The following is an 18,864-nucleotide window of genomic DNA, read 5'->3' as shown; positions in this document are numbered from 1 at the left end:
AAGAGAGCTAAGTGAGGTGTGTCGGTCCTGGTTTGAAATCAGTTTTCCTTCTCCTAAATACTGTTGGTTAATGGCACCTTTATTCCATTACATTCAGTGCAACGCTTCTGGGTTTCCCCAAGGCAGGCTTCCACCATCCACCACGCAGTGGACATGCCTCTATGCCACTATATCCCTGCTTCTGTGGTCTGGAAGCAGCTGCTGATGGCTGGGTGATAGTACTGCTGACAAGGATCTGGGTTATAACAGATCACAAATTGAATCTGAGTAAACAGTGAGTGTGATGCAGTTACTAAAAAGACTAATAATATTCTGGGGTTTATTAACGGGAGCATTGTCCGTAAGACACAGGAGGTAATTATCCTGCTCTACTCAGCACTGGGGAGGCCTCAGCTGGAGTGCTGCCTCCAATTCTGGGTGCTACACTTTAGGAAAGATGTGGACAAATTGGAGAAAGTTCAGAGCAACAAAAAAGATAAAAGGTTTAGAAAACCCGACCTACAAGGAAAGGTTAAAAAAACCTGGCCATATTTAGTCTTAAGAAAACAGAACAGTCTTCTAATATGTTAAGGCCTGTTATGCAGAGAACTGTGATCAATTGTTCTCCATGTCCATTGAAAGTAAAACAACAAACAGGGGGACTTAATCTGTAGCAAGTGAGATTTAGGTTAGATATTAGGAAAAAACTATTTGCTTATAAGGTAGCTAAGGTCTGGAATAGTTTTCCAAGGGAGGCTGCGGAATCCCCATCATTGGAAGTTCTTAAGAATTTAGACAAACACCTGTCCCAGGGGCTGAACTTGATGACTTTTCAAGGTCCCTTGCAGCCCTACATTTCAATGATTCTATGTTAAGGTGGAAATATCATCATAAGGTAGTCTTTAAGTTATAGATTTGTGATAACCAAGACTTGTTTAATTTGGGGAATACTGCTGCTCCCTTGACAATTTGTGACATTATTTCCTTCTTAAATTGAGGAGTTCTTGGGAGGTGGAGAATCTCATTTTTTCATAACTGATTATTAACAGTCTTGCGATTCTGGACAATTTTTTGGTCTTTGCTTGCATGTTGGTTAAGTTGTCACTTAGAAGAGCTACATCATCCTTAAAATCTGAATATTCTAATGTGTTGTTAAACCACAGGATGCATCTGTTGCATCTATCTACATTTCTTCTCATGATGATGCCAATGAGAATGTTAACCCGAAGAGGAAGGAGAATGTAGCCTTGTTTGAAACCACTGCTTATATTAAACCATTTGCTCAAGTCCGTGTTTACCTTAACTTGATATAAAGCCTTGATTATGTTAACCATTATCACTTTATAGATTTTAAGAAAGGCACTTGACAGTCTCCATCACAATCCACTCTGACACAGGTCCCAGGGCAATGAAAAGATCACCCCCAAATGTTGGAAAAAGCAAGACTGTTAGAATTTCTACCTCAGTGTTGTCCCAAGATGCTGACTTGGGGGGTGGGGGCAGCCTCCACATTTTGGGGCGGGGGGGGGGGGGGGGGGGAGGGGAAGAAGAGAGAATCCTCTAGCTTGCAAACTGATAAATGTGAAGTTCCACTCCCCTCTAGCCATCTCCTCCAACACCTCCAGAGTCGAATGGCTGCTCCCTGCAGACAAGTCTCTACCACACTAAACCTCTCTAAGCTATTTTACACTCACGCTGCTCTCTCCCACATCACACACATACTTTCTGGGTTTTTGAGCTTCCCTCGAATAACTCCAGTCTCTGATCCGTCTCAGTTTTTCTGAGCTGCAGTACGAAGTTCACAGAGTTCTTGATAGTTTCATAGCAGCTGCCCACAGGGCTTTAAATAGCAGCAGAGAAATTAACTGGAATCTTGTTAATTTCATTCCACTGATACCTGACAAAGCTCTGACCATAAGTAGAAGCACTAGGGCTGGCTCATAGTGAGCAGATCCAGGAAAACAAGAAGACATCAATTGAGTTTTGCTTCATATTTATGAGACTAACTTTACAACCTTAAGTGCTAGAATTTTAATTAAAAAAAAGATGTCAATTTCTGCAGAATTTGATGGCTTATGCTCCCACATTCATTAGGGAAAGGAGCTCAGCAGTATCACACACTAATCATCATCATAAAGGCTTAGGGGGCATGCCTAGATGAACATATATGTATGTTTACACTGCAATTAAAAACCTGTGGTTGGCCCATGTAAACTTAAAAGTCAGTCTCAGAGCTCTTTAATTGCAGTGTAGACATTCTTTGAGCTCTGGGACCCTCCCAACTCAAGCCTTAGTTATACAGATAAATGTCATATTTGTTTTTAGTATTAAAATATTAGACCATTTTGGAATAAGAAGGGATAGCTTTTACAGGTACTTGTTGACTAAAAATAGGAAAAATATTTTACATACAATCACTTGGAAGTGGAGGACCATAGGAAGTTATGTAAAAGTTGACTGTATTTTTACAACTTAAAATAGCCAATTAAGCACTGAAGACATTTTTATGAAAACTGTTCTCATTTAAGTAGTAATTTAGAGCTAGCATTTAACACAGCTACAAACAACTGAAAATAATGTTATATAATGGAAATATTAAGACTTAAAACTAAAAGTGTTAGCCAGCACCATGGAAGAAAATTACTCACTCATTTCAACTGCTCATTGTATGCAAAAATAACTCATTCATAACTCTCTCAAGTTACGCTTGGCTAAAAATAAGGAGCAAATTCATCTCTTATTTCCTTCATGATTTAACTTGGGCATCTTATATCTAATACCGTGACCCACATTCTGTCTTTAATAGTCAACTTGTTTTGCATTTCCAGGCTAAACATCTATTTGGTGCTCCTTCTAAAAACCACGGAGTTCTAAGAGTAAAACAACTGCGAACATGTTATACATATAGGGACTTCAACATTAAAGGTATGAAATCTAAGTGAAAAACAATATACATACATACAAAGCCTGTTAATTCTAAAATTCAGTTTCCCTCCTGTTCCTTAAAATTTATTAGAATAAGCCATAAAAATCAATGTCTCCACTGAGTCCATGTTTTTTAGTGCCTAGGAGAGTTATGAATTTAAGTTCCTGGGCTTGCCTTTTGAAGGTGTGCAGGTTTTCTTTGAGGAGGACATAGATGAGATATGGACTGATTGCTTCGTGAAAAGTTATTATTTTCCCTTAAAAGTAGGGAACCCAATCTTCTCATAGAAGAGACACACATGGAAGCGTATCACATTTTCTTCCAGCACACTTTAATTAGCATTCCCTTAATGGGATTAGATTTCCATTTATTATGTCACATACAAAAAGATCAAAATCTCTCTGAAAAAAACAACAACCCTGTTTATTGCAAAGGCTAATTCCATCCTCCCCGCCCCACCTACCCCAATTAAATTTTGAGATAACTGGGACACTGCAAAATAGTTGTGAAAAATTATGTTTTTAAACTGCGGTTTTCTGTACTGCAGCCTTATTCTTACTACCGGAATATTACTTGGAATCTGTATTTTAGAAGTCACAGCTCAAAATTTGGAGAGATCTGAATGTAATTACTTACTGCAGGTACCAGTAATTTTTTTACTTCTTCAACAGCCCTCTTCAATTTGATTTCTGCTCTGTTTTGAGCATCTTCCACAGTGATTAATACATGTAAATCTTCATTCAGGTGTTCCCAGTTTGGCTTGCCTCTGTTTTGTTCCTCCTAAAATAAATAAATAAATAAATTCAATCAAAGGCACATGGAAATTATTGAATTTCCTTGGCTACTGTATTTTCATGCAATCTTTATCAACCTTTTTGGTCTTTAGGGTTTAAAAAAGCCCAACAAAAAACAACCATCACAACTTATGGTGCCTTACAACAGATGACAAGAGTTTCCAGAGTAGGGAAACGGACTGGGTGGTGAGCGGAGAGTCTGAGCAGATCTGAAAACTGAATACAAGTTTTTTGTTTTTTTTAAACAACCTACCTTAACCTAAGACAGTACTCAAATTTACTTACCATGTTCAAACAATTTAAAAAGTTAATGTTAATGGGGGGGTGGGGGGCATGATTATGAAACTGCAAAATTTCCAGTTGACTACTAAAATAACTCCTCTTTCATTTAAGATAAGAGCAAAATGAATAAGGCTTTTTTTTTTTTTTTTTTAAAGAGCAAGCACTGCAATGAATAAAACTTTTAGAACAAGTAACCCTTCCTCCAGCATGTGGAAGAAAGAGCAGGATAGGGACAAAAAAACCTTTAATCCTTAAATGGCCCCAGAGAGAAGTGTCTAAACAGATGTAGCACATTGTTGGTTAAATAAGAGATTACTTAAGTACTTGTAACTGAAGGTCCTTCAAGATGTGTGGTCCCTATTTGTATTCCAAATGCAGATGCACATGCATGCCATGTGTTGGAAATTTTCAACAGCAGTGTCCGTTGACCTGCATGTGCATCATACGTTGCCTCACATTCCAGGTGAGATTATAAGAGGCCATGCAGGGCAACGCTCCTTCAGTCACCCTGTTACCGCTGGTTAGCCCAGTCTGCAGCAGAGAGGATGGTGGGTGGGTCATGTGGTCCTTATTTGTATTCCACATCTTGAAGAACCTCCAGTTACAGGTAAGTAACCTCTTCATCTTTTGAATGATGGTCCCATGTGTATTCCAAATGCAGGCAAGTATCAAGAAGTGATCAGCTTAGAGGTGGGTGCGATAATGCAAGAGGTATCGCCTTCTGCAGGAGGGCACGGACGACAGCCATGTCTTCTACCACTCATTGGTCGATGGAGTAGTGGGTGGTGAAGGTATGTAGAGCGCGCCAGGTCACCGCTCAGCAGATGTCGTGCCAGGGGATAAATGTGAAAGGAAGCACGTGGCCAGGGGCTCAAAGGGAGGTCTGGTGAGGGTGGAGAGCACAAGACTGAGGTTTCACAGGGGTGAGGGTAGTTTAAGGACTGGGAGGAAGCTGTTCATCAGCCCTTTCAGAAATCAGGTGGTGGTGGGATGAGTAAAGACAAAGTGTCCATCCACCAGCGGGAGGAAAGCATTATGCGCTGCTAAGTGGACCCGCACCGAGCTAAGGACAAGGACTGAAGTTCTCAGAGGTAGTCTGGGACGGTGGGGATGGAGATGTCCTAAAGCAGGAGACAGCTATGTTACACTCAGTAGGTGAAACGCTTCCATTTCACTGTGTAGCATGCCTGCGTGGAATCGTCCTTGCTGTGCATAAGTATGTGCCATACTGATGTGAGCAGGCATTGTCTATGTGCGAGCCCCATCTAAAAATCAGGCTGTCAGTTGAAGCGGGTCTGGGTTGGGGTGCCAAACTCTGCCTCAGTCCTGGGTGAGGTATGGCAGAGTGAGGAGACGGATTGGGTGGCGGGCGGAGAGCCTGAGCAGATCTGAAAACCAGAACTGCCATGACCGTGGCCTGGCTGCAGTGGATCTTGCGCAGGATTTGGAGGAGAGGAACAGGGGGAAAGGCATAGCAGAGACCACCCCACCATCGAAAGAGGAGAGCATCTCCTTGTGAATCGTGCCCCCTAAACTCCTAGGAGCAGTAGAACAGGAACACACAGTTTTTGCAAGTGGCAAAAAGGTACCAGCGAGGGGTGCCCCAAACACTGCAGATGGAGCGAAGAGTGGGGTTGTATTGTTCCTATTCCTGACTGAGGAACCAGGTCCGGCTTAGTGTGCGTGCCAGAGAGTTCAGTACCCCCAGGAGGTACACCACATGGAATGTTACGTTGTGGTGGATACATCAGTTCCAGAGGCAAACACAATCCACACAGTGACTGGGACCTGGTACCCTCTTATCTGTTGATGTATGCCACTGCAATGGTATTGTCGGAGAGGAGCTGAATGTGTTGGGCTCGGATGACGAGCAGGAACGCATGGTAGGCTAAGTAGACTGCTGGCAGCTCCAGAATATTGATGTGCAAACATGCTTTGCGCTGTGTCCGAGCCCGTTGGGTGGCATGTCTGTCCAGGTGGGCACCCCAACAGGCTAGGCTGGCATCCATGGTAATGGTGGCTGTGTGGGTGGGAGTGGCAAAGGGGGTGCCTAGTAGCACTTTGGCAGCATTGGTCCGGCAAGCTAAGGACGCCCGGATGGCGCATGGGACAATCAGGATGGTGTCAAGGTGGGCGATGTGGGGTCTGCAGACAAAAGGAGCCACAGTTCCAGACAGTACATGTGCAAGTGGGCATGTGGCATCACATGGGTGCAGGCCACCATGTGGCTGAGGAGGCAGAGGTGCACTGTGGTGCGTGGATTGCAATGTAGGGCTGCCATGAGGGCCATCAGGGTGCCGAAACTGTCTGACAGGAGGAAGGCCTGCGCTCCCATGGAATCCAGGCATGCCCCGATTAAATGGATTGCCTATGTCAGGACAAGCACAGATTTCTCCTCGTTCATAGATGCCAAGAGTGGCAAGGAGCAAGCAGAGAGCATGGATGGTCGACAGTTTTGGTGAGGGCTGATGTCACCAGTAGCCCAGTCATCTAAGTAAGCGAACACAGAGTACTCCTGTAGTCGTAGTTGGGCCACGACGACTGGAACGACTTTGGTAAAGACCCTTGGGGCCATTGCAGTGCCAAAGGGAAGAACTCTGAACTGGTAGTGGTTGTCGCCCACACTGAAATGAAGCAACCTACGGTGGGCCGGACGGATGTCAATGCGAAAGTGTGCATCTTTCATGTCAATGGCTGCGAACAATGCTCCCTGGGGAAGGGAGAGAATAATTAATGCAAGTGTCACCATACGGCACTTGCAATTCCTGATGAAGGTGTTGAGTAGTTGGAGATCGAGTAAAGGGTGGAGACCTCCTCCCTTTTTTTGGATGAGAAAGTATGGGGAGAAGAAGCCATTGCTGACAAAGGGGTCAGGCACTGGTTCGATCGCACCTTTCATCAGGACAGCGTCAGCTTCGTGTTGAAGGAGGCTGCGATGCGAGAGATGCCCAGGGGGGAGCCCGGTAGGATGGGAAGGTAAGGAACTCGATAGAGTTACCATGCAGTATGATCTCCAGTACCCAACAGTCCATGGTGATCTTGCCCCAGTTGTGGGTGAATAGGGCAAGATGGCCCCCAAAGGTGGTAGAGGAGGCTGGGGGTGGTGATGTGGGGGGCTTGCAGCTCTTCAAATGCACATCAAAACTGGATCTTAGGTTGATACCATGTTATGAAGGAGGAAGTGGCTGTGGCTGATGGTTGCGGATGCTGTGATCTAGGGCAGCATCATACAGGCTCCTGAAACGGAGTGTAACTGGGCTAGTACGGTGCACAGGAGTGCAACCTCTGTGGTTTTCAACAGGGCACCGGGGTAAACCCTGAGAGACTGGAGTCTCGCTCTCAAGTCTTACAGGGAGGGGAGGGACTCTCTTAGAAGAGAACTTGTCCTCGTTGAAGGGGAGGTCTGGGATGGTGGTCTGGACCCCCCGGGGGCAGCCAGAGGCTTGCAGCTAGGAATCTCTTTCACATGACAATGCCTGTGGCAGGAGAATGTCTCCACTGCAGCTTGGAGGCTAACCTTGGCCATCAGGTGGCTTTCCTCCACTAGGGTCTGGAAGAGCTGTTGCTTGTCCTTGTGACAGATCCTCTAAGAACTTCGCTATCTTGACACAGTTATTAAAGTCATACCTTGCTAGCAGAGTCTGGTAGTTGGATATGCGGAACCGCAGGGCTGCACAGTAAATCTTGCGGCTCAGGAAGCCAGGGTGCTTTGCTGCTCTATCCAGGGGTCTGGAGATATGTTCAGTCTCCACATTCACCACCAGTGAATAACCCATGTTATTTACTGTAGTGGAATAGGGAATACACTGTCCATAACCACAGTCTAATTGCCCTGTCATACCCCTGTAGTATCACAATCATGCAACAATATATTAATAAGACACAAAAGAATGTATATTACTAGGCAAATGGCACAGATTTCCTTTTCCGCTCTTTTCCTTCGATCACAAGACAAGTGTACCAATAGCCTACTAATGATCACTTTGGAGTGGTTTACTGCTATGATTCCTTTAAAAACAAAGTTTTGGAGAAGGGAGCTATGCAATACATTCTCCTTCTTTGTAAAATAATTACTAAAAAAAGATTAGGAGACAATAATAGGGAAAGGGACAATGTTGGCACAAGAATGAGTATAAACTAGTCCTGAATTCATTTAGGCTGGACATTAGAAGATTTCTAACCATCAGAGGAGCGAGGTTCTGGAGCAGCATCCCAGTACGAGTAGTGGAAGAAAACCACCTAAGTAGTTTTAAATTGGAGTTTGATAAATTTATTAATGAGATTATATGTCAGGATTGCCAGCAAGGGACTGGATTTATTGAGCCAGGAAGTCCCTTCCAGCCCTATATAATATGTGGACTTAGCAGCTAGGATCATTCGGGGGGTGGGGTGGGGGGGAGAGACAGGGAACAGCAGGAAGCAGTAGTTTAGAGCTGCAATCCCCCTATCCTCTCTTAACCCCCTCCCAAATTCGGAAAAAACTGATTTGGGAGACAAATCTGCTCCTGATTCAGTCAAATCTTTACTTAAAATATACCAGTTCTCTTCAAGCAGTAAATCTCAGAAATTGTCTCCCCTCCCAGGGCTGCCATTAAAAGGGAAGTGGAGACTAAGCAGCTTGAACATTTAAGTTTCATTGAGGTATTTGACTTGGAAGATGACTTAAAGTTACGAATACAGATTTTTTTTTTTATTTTAACTTAATTTAGGAAGTAGGGAAAAGAGGAAAGGCGAGGTGACAAAAGAATGGTTAGGAGTGGGTTGCAGAGGAGACAGAATAAAAGAATGACAAGTTCCAGCTGCCTTAAGTGAATTTCAGCTAACAAAAGCTTGCCTGCTCATGCAGTCCTGTTGAGCAATTTAGCCAGGCTGGTAGGGCCAATGCCACTTGAGTGTTTTGAATACTTTTCAGTGTTACTTTTCTAAGAGGAGATTTGGACAATACTGTTGAGCCAAATACATTTGTTGACAGAGCAGCCAGACTAACCATGTGGAGTAAGTGTCTTTTTATTCTGAGCAGAGAAAAATCTGAATAAAAAGAAGGTTCTGAAAAAAAATTCAGACAAATTTATTCAAAATAAAAAATTGTATTTTAGACTGAAAAATCTCACTGTATTCCTGACTGGTTTTGCTAAATTATACATGAGAAGTGGCAAGTAGAAGAAGATACAGAAAATTACTATTGAATAAAACGATTTGTGGAACAACAGTATTAGAGAAGCTTAATTACAACCAAACTATTTTGTCTGCTAAATTAAACCACATTACGAGTTATATAAACTGGCAGGTGAAATTTTACTCCATTCTTTTAATTTGGCAGAAGTTTCAGCATCCTAAATTTAGCCCAGTGTTGTGACTGCTCTTATTCAGTTTTGTGTATGGATATTCACTATCCTCAGTGTTACTAGACAGAATAATGGACTTACTTAAACTCCTCTCTCTCTACCTTGTCACTAAAGTCTGCAGATCAGGTGATAAAAAATTCATTCTTTCTAAAGCTACTTTGTATTTTAACCGCTTTAGACATCTATATAATAAAATAGGAAAATAAACTATGCAAAATTAAAAACAGGAATAAAAATCAAAGGCTTTAAGTTACTCAGGGTGCCTGCAAGCAAGCTCTGATGCTTAAAAGCAATGTGTTACAAAGACCTTGTACAAAACTGTCACTTCATTTACTTTCTTAAGATGGGTTCATAAACTGTTGTGTGCAGGAAAACTACTGGTGAAATGAAGATGTCTCTTCTCACTTCCAAGTGCTAACCTGAACTATAAAGCCATACTTTCTCAAAATTATTTTACACATAAGCAATGTATATAGTTGCCAGAAGGATGTTGTATAACTGAGAATGCGAAGGGAAATGACCTGTGTGATCAAAATGGGAGAGAAGGTGGTCCACAAGGCAGTTTTTTTTTTTAAATTAAAATACGGTCTATACTATGAATATGAATGCCTGTGCTATGCGTTTTTCCTAGATTTCTTGAAAAAATTCTGTCCAGCCACATTACCAGCCATAAACACTTATACAAGTGGCAAAACGTTTAGGCTTATAAGTATTTAATACATTTCATTATCCCAACATCTTTCTTCATCTAAAACTGATCAATGAGGTAGCTCTCATTGCAAGACCAAATTGATGAAAAGATTGGAAGACTTAAAAAACAAAAACAAAAAAAACCACAGGTAATAGTGTGAGTACATTTTTCATTAATTATACCTCTTAATTTGATCTCCGATATTAAGAAGCCACGGGGCAACTGTTAAAATTTGACTTTAAAAAAAATTCAAGATTGAAGTCAAATGCTACACTTAGTTGAAACCTTACACTAATCTTAGCTAAGCAGATAAAATACAGCGCTTCTGGCTACTTTAGTTGCTAATGGCCTGCATCTCTTGTGATATTTGGAGTCACAATGCTCTACAAATGCTCATCATGGCAGCCAGTTGTGGTGTCTGAGACCTATATCACTGCCTGCAAGGTCATCTTGCTCACCAACTGGCCTTCCTTTATTATGTCCTTCAGTAGTTCTCTGCTGTCATGAGGGAGCAAGCAAAGATGTCACCTTGTCCCTTATAAGAAAGTTGTATTTGACCAGCTGTGCCTGAGCTGCAATTGCAGCAAAGTTGAGGTGTACAACTTCCTCCCAAACAGGTCAAGGCATTTGTGGTGTTTGTCCTTAAGGATGCTTTTGATCGATGTCAACTTCTCTCATATGGCTGATACGACTAAGGAATCTAGGTTGGGGTGAGTGCAGGAGTATTCAAACCCCGAAGTGGACCTGGTACCTCTTCTTGACTGATTGTGCCATTGGTGTTAAAGTGGCTAGTGTCTGCCACGAGGCTTTCACCCAGCTTTGGTTGTCCCATGTTAATGGGGAGGGTGACTCTAGTTGAATCAGAAACTGACAGGATGTAAAATAGCTTGTGGGACTTATCTGAGACCAAAGACTCGATCTCCAAAATCTTGACAATCCAAACAAAGAGCTCCTGGAATGCTCTGAAGACATCTGGTGCCAGTAGTGGTGCAGAGGGTTCTGCTTCCTGTGGTGATGATGAGGAGAGGTCCTTCAGTGGTGAGACTGGGCATTCATATTGCTCAAATCCCTGGATCCAGCACTTGTTGATATTCTGGCATCAGTAATCTGGTCAGGGGATACTGCTGGCAAAGGGGCCTTCTTACCCAAGAGTGGAGACCAGCTCCTATTAAGGCAGGCCCCCAGACTCCTGAAAGGGCCACTGTGGTGTATTGTATACATATGGATGGCTTGCTGGTTGCCAGCTGGACTAATGATGGTCTTGATGGATGGATAGCGACTGGGGCCTATAGGAAGTCTGTCTTAGCCAGTAATCACAGACCTCAGAAGGGAAGGTTCTCTGCTCAGTGACAGGGATGTATGCTCCTGATGACAGTAAGGAGATGTTGATTTCCTAGATCTGAGGCACTAACATGAAAGACACTCTTGGTACCAGAGTCTGCATGAGTGCTGGCAGATGTCTCGGCATCAATAATGGACCTACTTTGATTATAGTTTCATCCCCTGAAGCCAGGTCAATGTCAACCGGAGCACCATCAGTGCTAGCAGAAACTACTGCTTTATCCTCTACTCCTGCTCTCCAGGCCTCAATGCCATGTAGGGTTTGGAGGGCTTCTCTCTGGAGGTTTTGTTGTGTCTGTTCTTATGGAAGGACACTAAGGTTCTTGAGCTTCTGCCTTCATGCTCAGAGCAGCCCCTTCCATTGCTTGGCTTTGACAACAGAAATGTTGGTGTCAGCTTTGACTATGACACTTACTTGTGTGCCAGATCTTTCTTTGGTGCAATCTTCTCCACACTTAGGCACAGTCTGTCTGCTCCATGGTGTACTCATACATGGTGGCTTGTCCACCAGCAAACGTTTCTGGAGCTTGTTTCCTTTGGGTCTGATGAGACATTCATGGCCTGTTTCAGAAGACAGAGTTTCAGCCTTGCATCTCGTGAGTCTACACAGATAAGGATAAGCATACCAGACATCTGCATGGTATGTGATTCCCCATAGGCAGATGTGACACTTACTGTGCCTGTCCATTGGGAGTAGGGGATTAGTTCATTACAGAATGATAGGGCTTGAAGCCCTCAGATGTCGAGCCCATCATTTTGAGGCACTATGCGGGGTGAGGGGGAGGGATCTTGACCACTAAAGTTTGGTCACAGCAGTGGAAGGAGGAAATCAAAAGCGGGTTCTAAAGATTATGAAGAACAGAATCATAGAAATGTAGGACTGGTAGGGACCTCAAGAAATCATCCAGTCCAGCCCTCTGTGCTGAAGCAGGACCAAGAAACCTAGACCATCCCTAGCAGCTGTTTGTCCAAACTTTTTTTTAAAAACTACAACAAGGATTCCACAACATCCCTTGGAAGACTATTCCAGAGCTTAATTACCTTTAGAGTTAGAAAGTTTTTCCTAGTATCTAACCAAATCTCACTTGTTGAAGATTAAGACCATTATTTCTTGTCCTGCCTTCAGTGGACACAAAGATCAACTGATCACATCCTTTTTATATTAACTTAACATATCTGAAGACCTATCAGGTGCCCCCTACCCCAAATAGTCTTTTCTCAAGACTAAAGATGTCCAGTTTTTTTTTTTTTTTTTTTAAAACATTTTCCTCATGGGTCAACTTTTCTAAACCTTTTATCATTTTTGTTTCTCTCCTCTAGACTCTATTCAATCTGTCCACATCTTTTTTAAAATGTGGTGCCCAAAATTCAACATAATACTCCATCAAAGGCCTCAGCAGTGCAGAGTATAGAGGGACAATTACCTCCTCCTCCTCAGCTGCATCACATTGGTGACTTATATTCAAGTTATGATCCATTATAATCTCCAGATCCTTTTCAGCAGTACTACCACATAGCCAGTTATTCCCCCCTCTTGTAGTTGTACATGTGATTTTTCCTTCCTAAGTACTTTGCTCTCGTCTTTACTGAATTTCATCTTGTTGATGAATTTTTTCCAATTTGTCAAGGTTGTTTTGAATTCTAATCCTGTCCTCCAAAGTGCTTGTAACTCCTCCCATCTTAGCATGATCTGCAAATTTTATAAGCATACTCTTCACTCCATTATTTAAGTCATTAATGAAAATATTGTCTAGTACTACACCCAAGATTGACCTCACAGGACCCCTAGATGTATCCTCTCAGTTGACAGCAAACCACTGATAGCTACTCTGACTACGGTCTTTCAACCAGTTGTGCATCCACCTTATAGTAAGTAGTTTAGTCTGAACTAAGAACTAATGGTTTGGATACTTGCCAGGTTCCATGTCTCTGCCATGGGCTGTCAGATAGAAGGTCGTGACCCTTTTGTGTCCTTTTTATAGGATCACAAGGAGGCACAGGGTGCATGTGTAGCCCTGATGGATACTACTAGTCAAAACATTCTGGTCTTGTGTATATACACATCTATAGTGGGATCCATGCTGACACACACTCTAAAAACCCATGATACAATCTTCTAATATTCGGAACTATTTCCACTTCCCAAATTTTTGCCATTTAAACAATCTTATTTTATTCTTGTGTCCCCTCTATTTCTTCAATTATAATAAGACTCTCAATAGTCCAATCAATGTGAACTTTCATTCAATGCTTTGTAAAGCTTTAACAGGAGCATATGCCTACATTATAGCACATTAAGTCTTCAGGGTGATGTTGCAAACCAAAAATAGAAAAATGTATGAATATATTGGGAACCCAACTATTTCGTTCAAGAAATACCTGTTTATTAACGACATTTTATGAAGCTACTGCTTTCACTAATTCTGATGTTGAAAGTTAAGATTTAAGCATTGGAGGGGTGAAGAGAAGAAAAAGAGCCCAATGTTGTAAAAGCGTGGGGTAGGTGTTTGGGATTCAGTTGTAACTGCCCCCTGTTGCCATCTTTTGAATTTAACACACTATAGTGAAATGCATATGTGATATGAGATGCTCTTTAATGTACAGCATGCTAAATTCAAAACACAAGAGACCGCAAATGGCAGGAGTACACATATATGGTAGGCCAAACACTGAGACAGCTGAGCCCAAAAACAACATGAAACAGCAGGTCTAACAATTCTTATCTGGAGGGAGAAAAGAGACTATCCCCATTGTTTTGGGCCCTAGTGGTGGAGATAAAGGATAGGCATGATAAGCCATTGCTAACTTGGATATACGTGTGTGCACGCATGTGTGCGCGTGCATGCGTCTCCTCTCTCCTTTCTCTCTTTCCCTTGATTTCCCAGGCCAGCAGTGGAAAAGGAACACATGGTGAGCATGTTTGAAAGAGAGGAGATGGGGAAAAGTCCAAAATTTTTTCACTATAATTGGTTTCACTTGCCAGAAGGAAAAGGGGCAGAACACACCCAATATCTGTTGGTTTAAACCACACAACAGAAACATTACTTCCTTTAAAATTCTGTCCACTTCTCTGGCCCAGGTGGTCAGGGAATGTACTCTAAAATGACAAATGAAAGCTGAAAACTTCAAGTGAAAAGTTATTTAACGTGTTCTACACAAAATAGTGTCTGAAATCAGTCTTGAGTTGCCACAGCAGAGAACCCCAAACGGCAGCTTTTAGAAAATAAAGAATTGGACACGGATACTGTAAGCACTAAAGAACTGTGTTCACAAGGGAATGTGTTTATGGAACTAGTACTGCAATGGTGCACTAAAATAAAATACAGTAATAAAATCTGTTATACTTTGCATGCAAAATAGATTTCTAAAACAAACATTAAAGTACCAAAGATATAGTCCACAGGGAGCACAATTCATGTTGCCAGATAATCGTCGTCATCTGAGGAACCAATACCACAAAATTTGTAGCATTCTCTACAAGAATGCTTCAGATGACATGATTTCTTGCAAATTCCATTAAAAATGGTTAATTTACTACACTGGTAATCTGCTTGAGATAACCGGACCGAACTCACTAATCTGTAAAAGAATTAATAGCTACTTAAACATAATATGGAAGAATATTATAACAGGTTTCTATTAATAGTATTGCCACAAATTTGAACAGCTATAAAAAAAACCCGGATAGGATTGTAACAAAACTGTGACCAGCACTTAATATTTTATTCACATACTGATACACTACTGACATTAACATTTCATAAAACTTTATCTGATATTTTAAAAGTAGGCTGCATATAACTGAAATAAGCATTAGCTAAACAGCAAAACCCCAGCGTTTTAAAAATTTTTCAAGATAAAAGCATTGTGACAGCCCTTTGAAGAAAACAGGTTTAAAATAACTTACTAATTACAGTATCTATTTGAACAATAGAAGTAATTCCATAACATGAAGCATCAGAACACACTGATCGTCCTAGCCCCTTGCTGATACACTGCTTTAATTGTGCATTTATAGTCAGGCAAATTAACAAAGGCTTTCACTCCTACTGAGCTCCTAATGGTGAGAATTCACAGAGAAAGCGGCTGGAAAACACAAACACTGAAGCAGGGACTGGCTGTGCTATTCCTGGTTAGGAAAAAAAAATGATGTAGCTTACTGTACATGTAACATGTCTTATCTTGGTGGATTCACTCTCTTCTACAGAAGCATAATATTAATATTTTGAGTTACTAGAAGAGCATAATTTCTCTTTCCTTAAATGTGAACTAAATGAAGTTAATATTTTATGTCAGGCCTTTAACCATACAGCATTATTTAAAATGATATCTTATTTAAGTAGTTTGGGATATATTGTACACCATGTACCCCTTTCAAGATAATTGTGGGTTATAAACAAGTAGTATGTTTTCAACTTCAAATTCACTAGGTAAAACAGGGAACAGACATGATCAAAGCCTGATAGTTTTTTGTTTTGGAGATCTAGATGGCACAATGGTTACTGTTCACGGACATGAGGTGAGATACTGTACTGCACCTCTTACAGGCCCAACACAAAACTCACACCCCAGGGCGAGGCAAGGTTATAGTGGTTTTAAGCCAATTCCGGGCTCTGCTGGGGGTTGGAGTGTCCACTACATAACAGCCCTGTGCAGGGCCGGCGTAACCTTTTGTGGGCCTGGCACCAAACATATTTGTGGGCCCCCATAGTGGCAGTGGAGCATGGTGCAAGAGGGTCGGTCCCCAGAGCGAGGGGCCGGGCAGGGGCCTGGCATGGGTAGCCCTCCTCCGCCCAACCCAGTGTGAGGGCACTATTTACAAACTGGGAGTTGCCAGAGGCACAGCAGCTCGCCCAGCCCTGTGCTGCCAGTGTGCCACTTCCTCTTGGGGTGGGCCCATGCTGCGCCACACAGCCCCCCCACCCAACACTGGAACACCCCTCCGATTCCCTATGGCCAGAGCCCCCCCGGACCCACTATGCCTAGGGCCCCCACCAGACCCTGCCACAAATGCACAGCACCCTGCACACCACCCCCCTGCCCAGCGCCCCCCTCCCCACCACAACTGCCCAGCACCACACACAGAATCCCCACCCCCTAGTGCCCCAACACACACATCTTCCCTGCCCCCTCATAGCCCAGCACCCCTCTCCCCGCCAAGACACCCTTCCCCCCACGCCCTGCCTTCCGGACTCACTCACCAGCCCTGCTGGGAGGCGACTGTCTGCCAAGCTAAGCTGCCAGAGCTGGTCTCGGGGTGGGGAATTGCTCCAGCCCCTTGGGAGTGGTGCAATCAACCAGGCCAGGGCCTGCCCCAGTCAGGCTCCCTCAGGGCCCACTTGCATGGAGGGGCCCAGCCAAGCTCCCAACACTGTCCCCCACAACTGGCCAAGACTGGCCAGTCCCAGGCAGCTCAGCCCCGGGTAGACAGGTGGGGCCCCACAGGTGGTGGGAAGCAGAGACTGCCCGGAGCCAGAAGTGCACTGGGGTCCGGCCAAGGGGCAGAGAAAAGCTGGTGGATGGGGCTAGGGGGTGAGGAGGAGCCCTCAGTGTGCAGGCCGAGAGGAGCAAATGGTGGGTGGGGTGGGGGGAGCCAGCGGGCTGGCGGGGTCTCAGGGCACAGTGAAAGCAGAGCAGGCTGGCGCCCCTTGTGAGCATGGGCCCAGCTCCATGGCGCCACTGTAAATCTGCCACTGGCCCTGTGGATCTAAGCTATTGCAGCCTCTCTAGTCTTACCCATGGGCTGCAGCACTGTCTGGAATATCCATAGCATAGTGAGATACGGCTGCAGCACCAGCAGAGTCCTCTGCCTCCAGCCCCACCCTTGCATGCCCCTTATGCAGAGTTATGAGGGGGTCCTTGGGAGGCAGCATTATGGCTGTCTTTCACAACACCTGCATCAGATGCCCCTTTATGATGCTCCAGCCTTCTACATGGCATGAAAGGTCTGGAGCATGGTGAGGATCTCACCCAGAGACACTTCTACAGCTAGGTCACCAGTTCCAAGTGTGATATGCAATGGAACTCAGTGCATAAGACAATTACAGATGGCTTTAAAGAAAATAAGTCTAATTTAAATGGGATTTTCCCACAGGAAAAAAAAAACTGAGACTTAAAAAAACGGTTAAAACAACAATCTTGTTTAAAAAATATTAAATATCTGAAGTGTTCCCATAGCCACTTGTTTCTAATTTCCTGGACCAACCTAAATGCTCAATAATTTAACATTTATTTTGAGATTATGCCTTTCGTTTCAAGATATGTTTATTATTTGTATTTTGTCAAATATAATCTAATATTATAGTATCATGGGTTTTTTTTATTAAGCATAGAAGAGAACCGTCAACACAGTAGGTTATTTTGATGTTACTCTTAATTATGTCACAAGGTCCCCACATTTTTGTTAGTTGATAACCCAAAGACTTTTGTATTCATATTTGTATCTCAGATATTGACTGGCAAAAACTGAGGCTTTGGCTGGGTGCAAATGGGGATTTGGCACCTAGGGAATAGGTGACAATTAATCATGGGATAAGCACATTAGCTGAATATTTCTACTACAATGATCCATAGTGAAATGTTGACATTTAAACTCAAGTTTCAGACTTAACCCATTGAGACAAATGGGGATGTTCACAGAGTTTTGGGCTTGTCTACACATAAAAGTTTTTTTTTGGTGGGGGTGGGGGGAGAGGGGCGCACGCGTATACCTATGTACACACTGTTCCCTATACACACACTGCTAAAACAATATAATGCTGTTAACGTGGACACAGTTATCTGAGTGCTTATCTTGGTATAGTCTATTCTCACACAGTAAGGGGAAGATGGTATACCAGTATCAGGCATATTTATATCAGTATATCTGCATCCACACTAGTGTTTGTACCAGTACAATTATTTCAGTAAAAGAATCAGTCCTCTAATGGAAACAGTATACTGACAAAACACACAAGGGTGGACCGGACTTTGTTTCCGGTGAAGGGTTAAAATCCATTGCTGATGTAATAACCTGGTATATGGATTTGTGTACAGGCCCAAAGTCCAGAGTTTGGTCAAGAGGTCAAAGGCCTAGCAATAGCTAAAAAAAAAAGCAAAATAACCCAAAATAACCTTGCTTTTGCTAAGATATGCCTAGTCAGTAAAACACCAGATGTTAGGGGCAATAATTGTGTCTTATTCAAAGTTGCAAATAGAACAAAGAAGCCCTGTTTCTGTTGTGTTAGTTTCTTCTGTAGGGAAATGTTCTTCCCACACATCCAACCTTGAGTTTATGAAAGGTTGGAACATGACAGTATAAAATATAGCCTCCTCCCACCTCTCTTTCCCAGGAACCAATGCCTGCCTTAAAACACAAATAAGCAACTTAAAAGACAATCTTTATTGCCGTATACTTTCACTGTTTCTTTGCTTTTACCCCCTACATATGTATCTATTAAACAATCAAAGGAGCTACTTCATTCCTATAACCCCAAATTAAATCCAACATATATTCCATATTAATAC

The 18,864-nt window shown here is 42.9% G+C and overlaps 1 protein-coding gene across 18 annotated transcripts in view; it reads right to left on the bottom strand.

Annotated features, from left to right (window-relative positions):
* Positions 1–18,864, bottom strand: part of QKI (QKI, KH domain containing RNA binding) — a 313,946-nt gene that overhangs the window by 66,701 nt on the left and 228,381 nt on the right. For 16 of the 18 annotated variants that reach the window (XM_007071087.4, XM_043544316.1, XM_043544312.1 and 13 more), the window contains one exon: positions 3,542–3,685. The exons of the other annotated variants lie outside the window; for them this stretch is intronic. In XM_007071087.4, coding sequence (XP_007071149.1) covers positions 3,542–3,685 — 144 coding nt within the window. The remainder of the gene's footprint in view (positions 1–3,541; positions 3,686–18,864) is intronic. 18 annotated transcript variants of the gene reach the window in all.

This window comes from Chelonia mydas, chromosome 3 (assembly GCF_015237465.2).
Source record: "Chelonia mydas isolate rCheMyd1 chromosome 3, rCheMyd1.pri.v2, whole genome shotgun sequence".
Lineage (NCBI taxonomy): Eukaryota > Metazoa > Chordata > Testudines > Cheloniidae > Chelonia > Chelonia mydas.
Note: the sequence above shows the minus strand (reverse complement) of the source record. Positions and strands in the feature narration are given on the sequence as shown.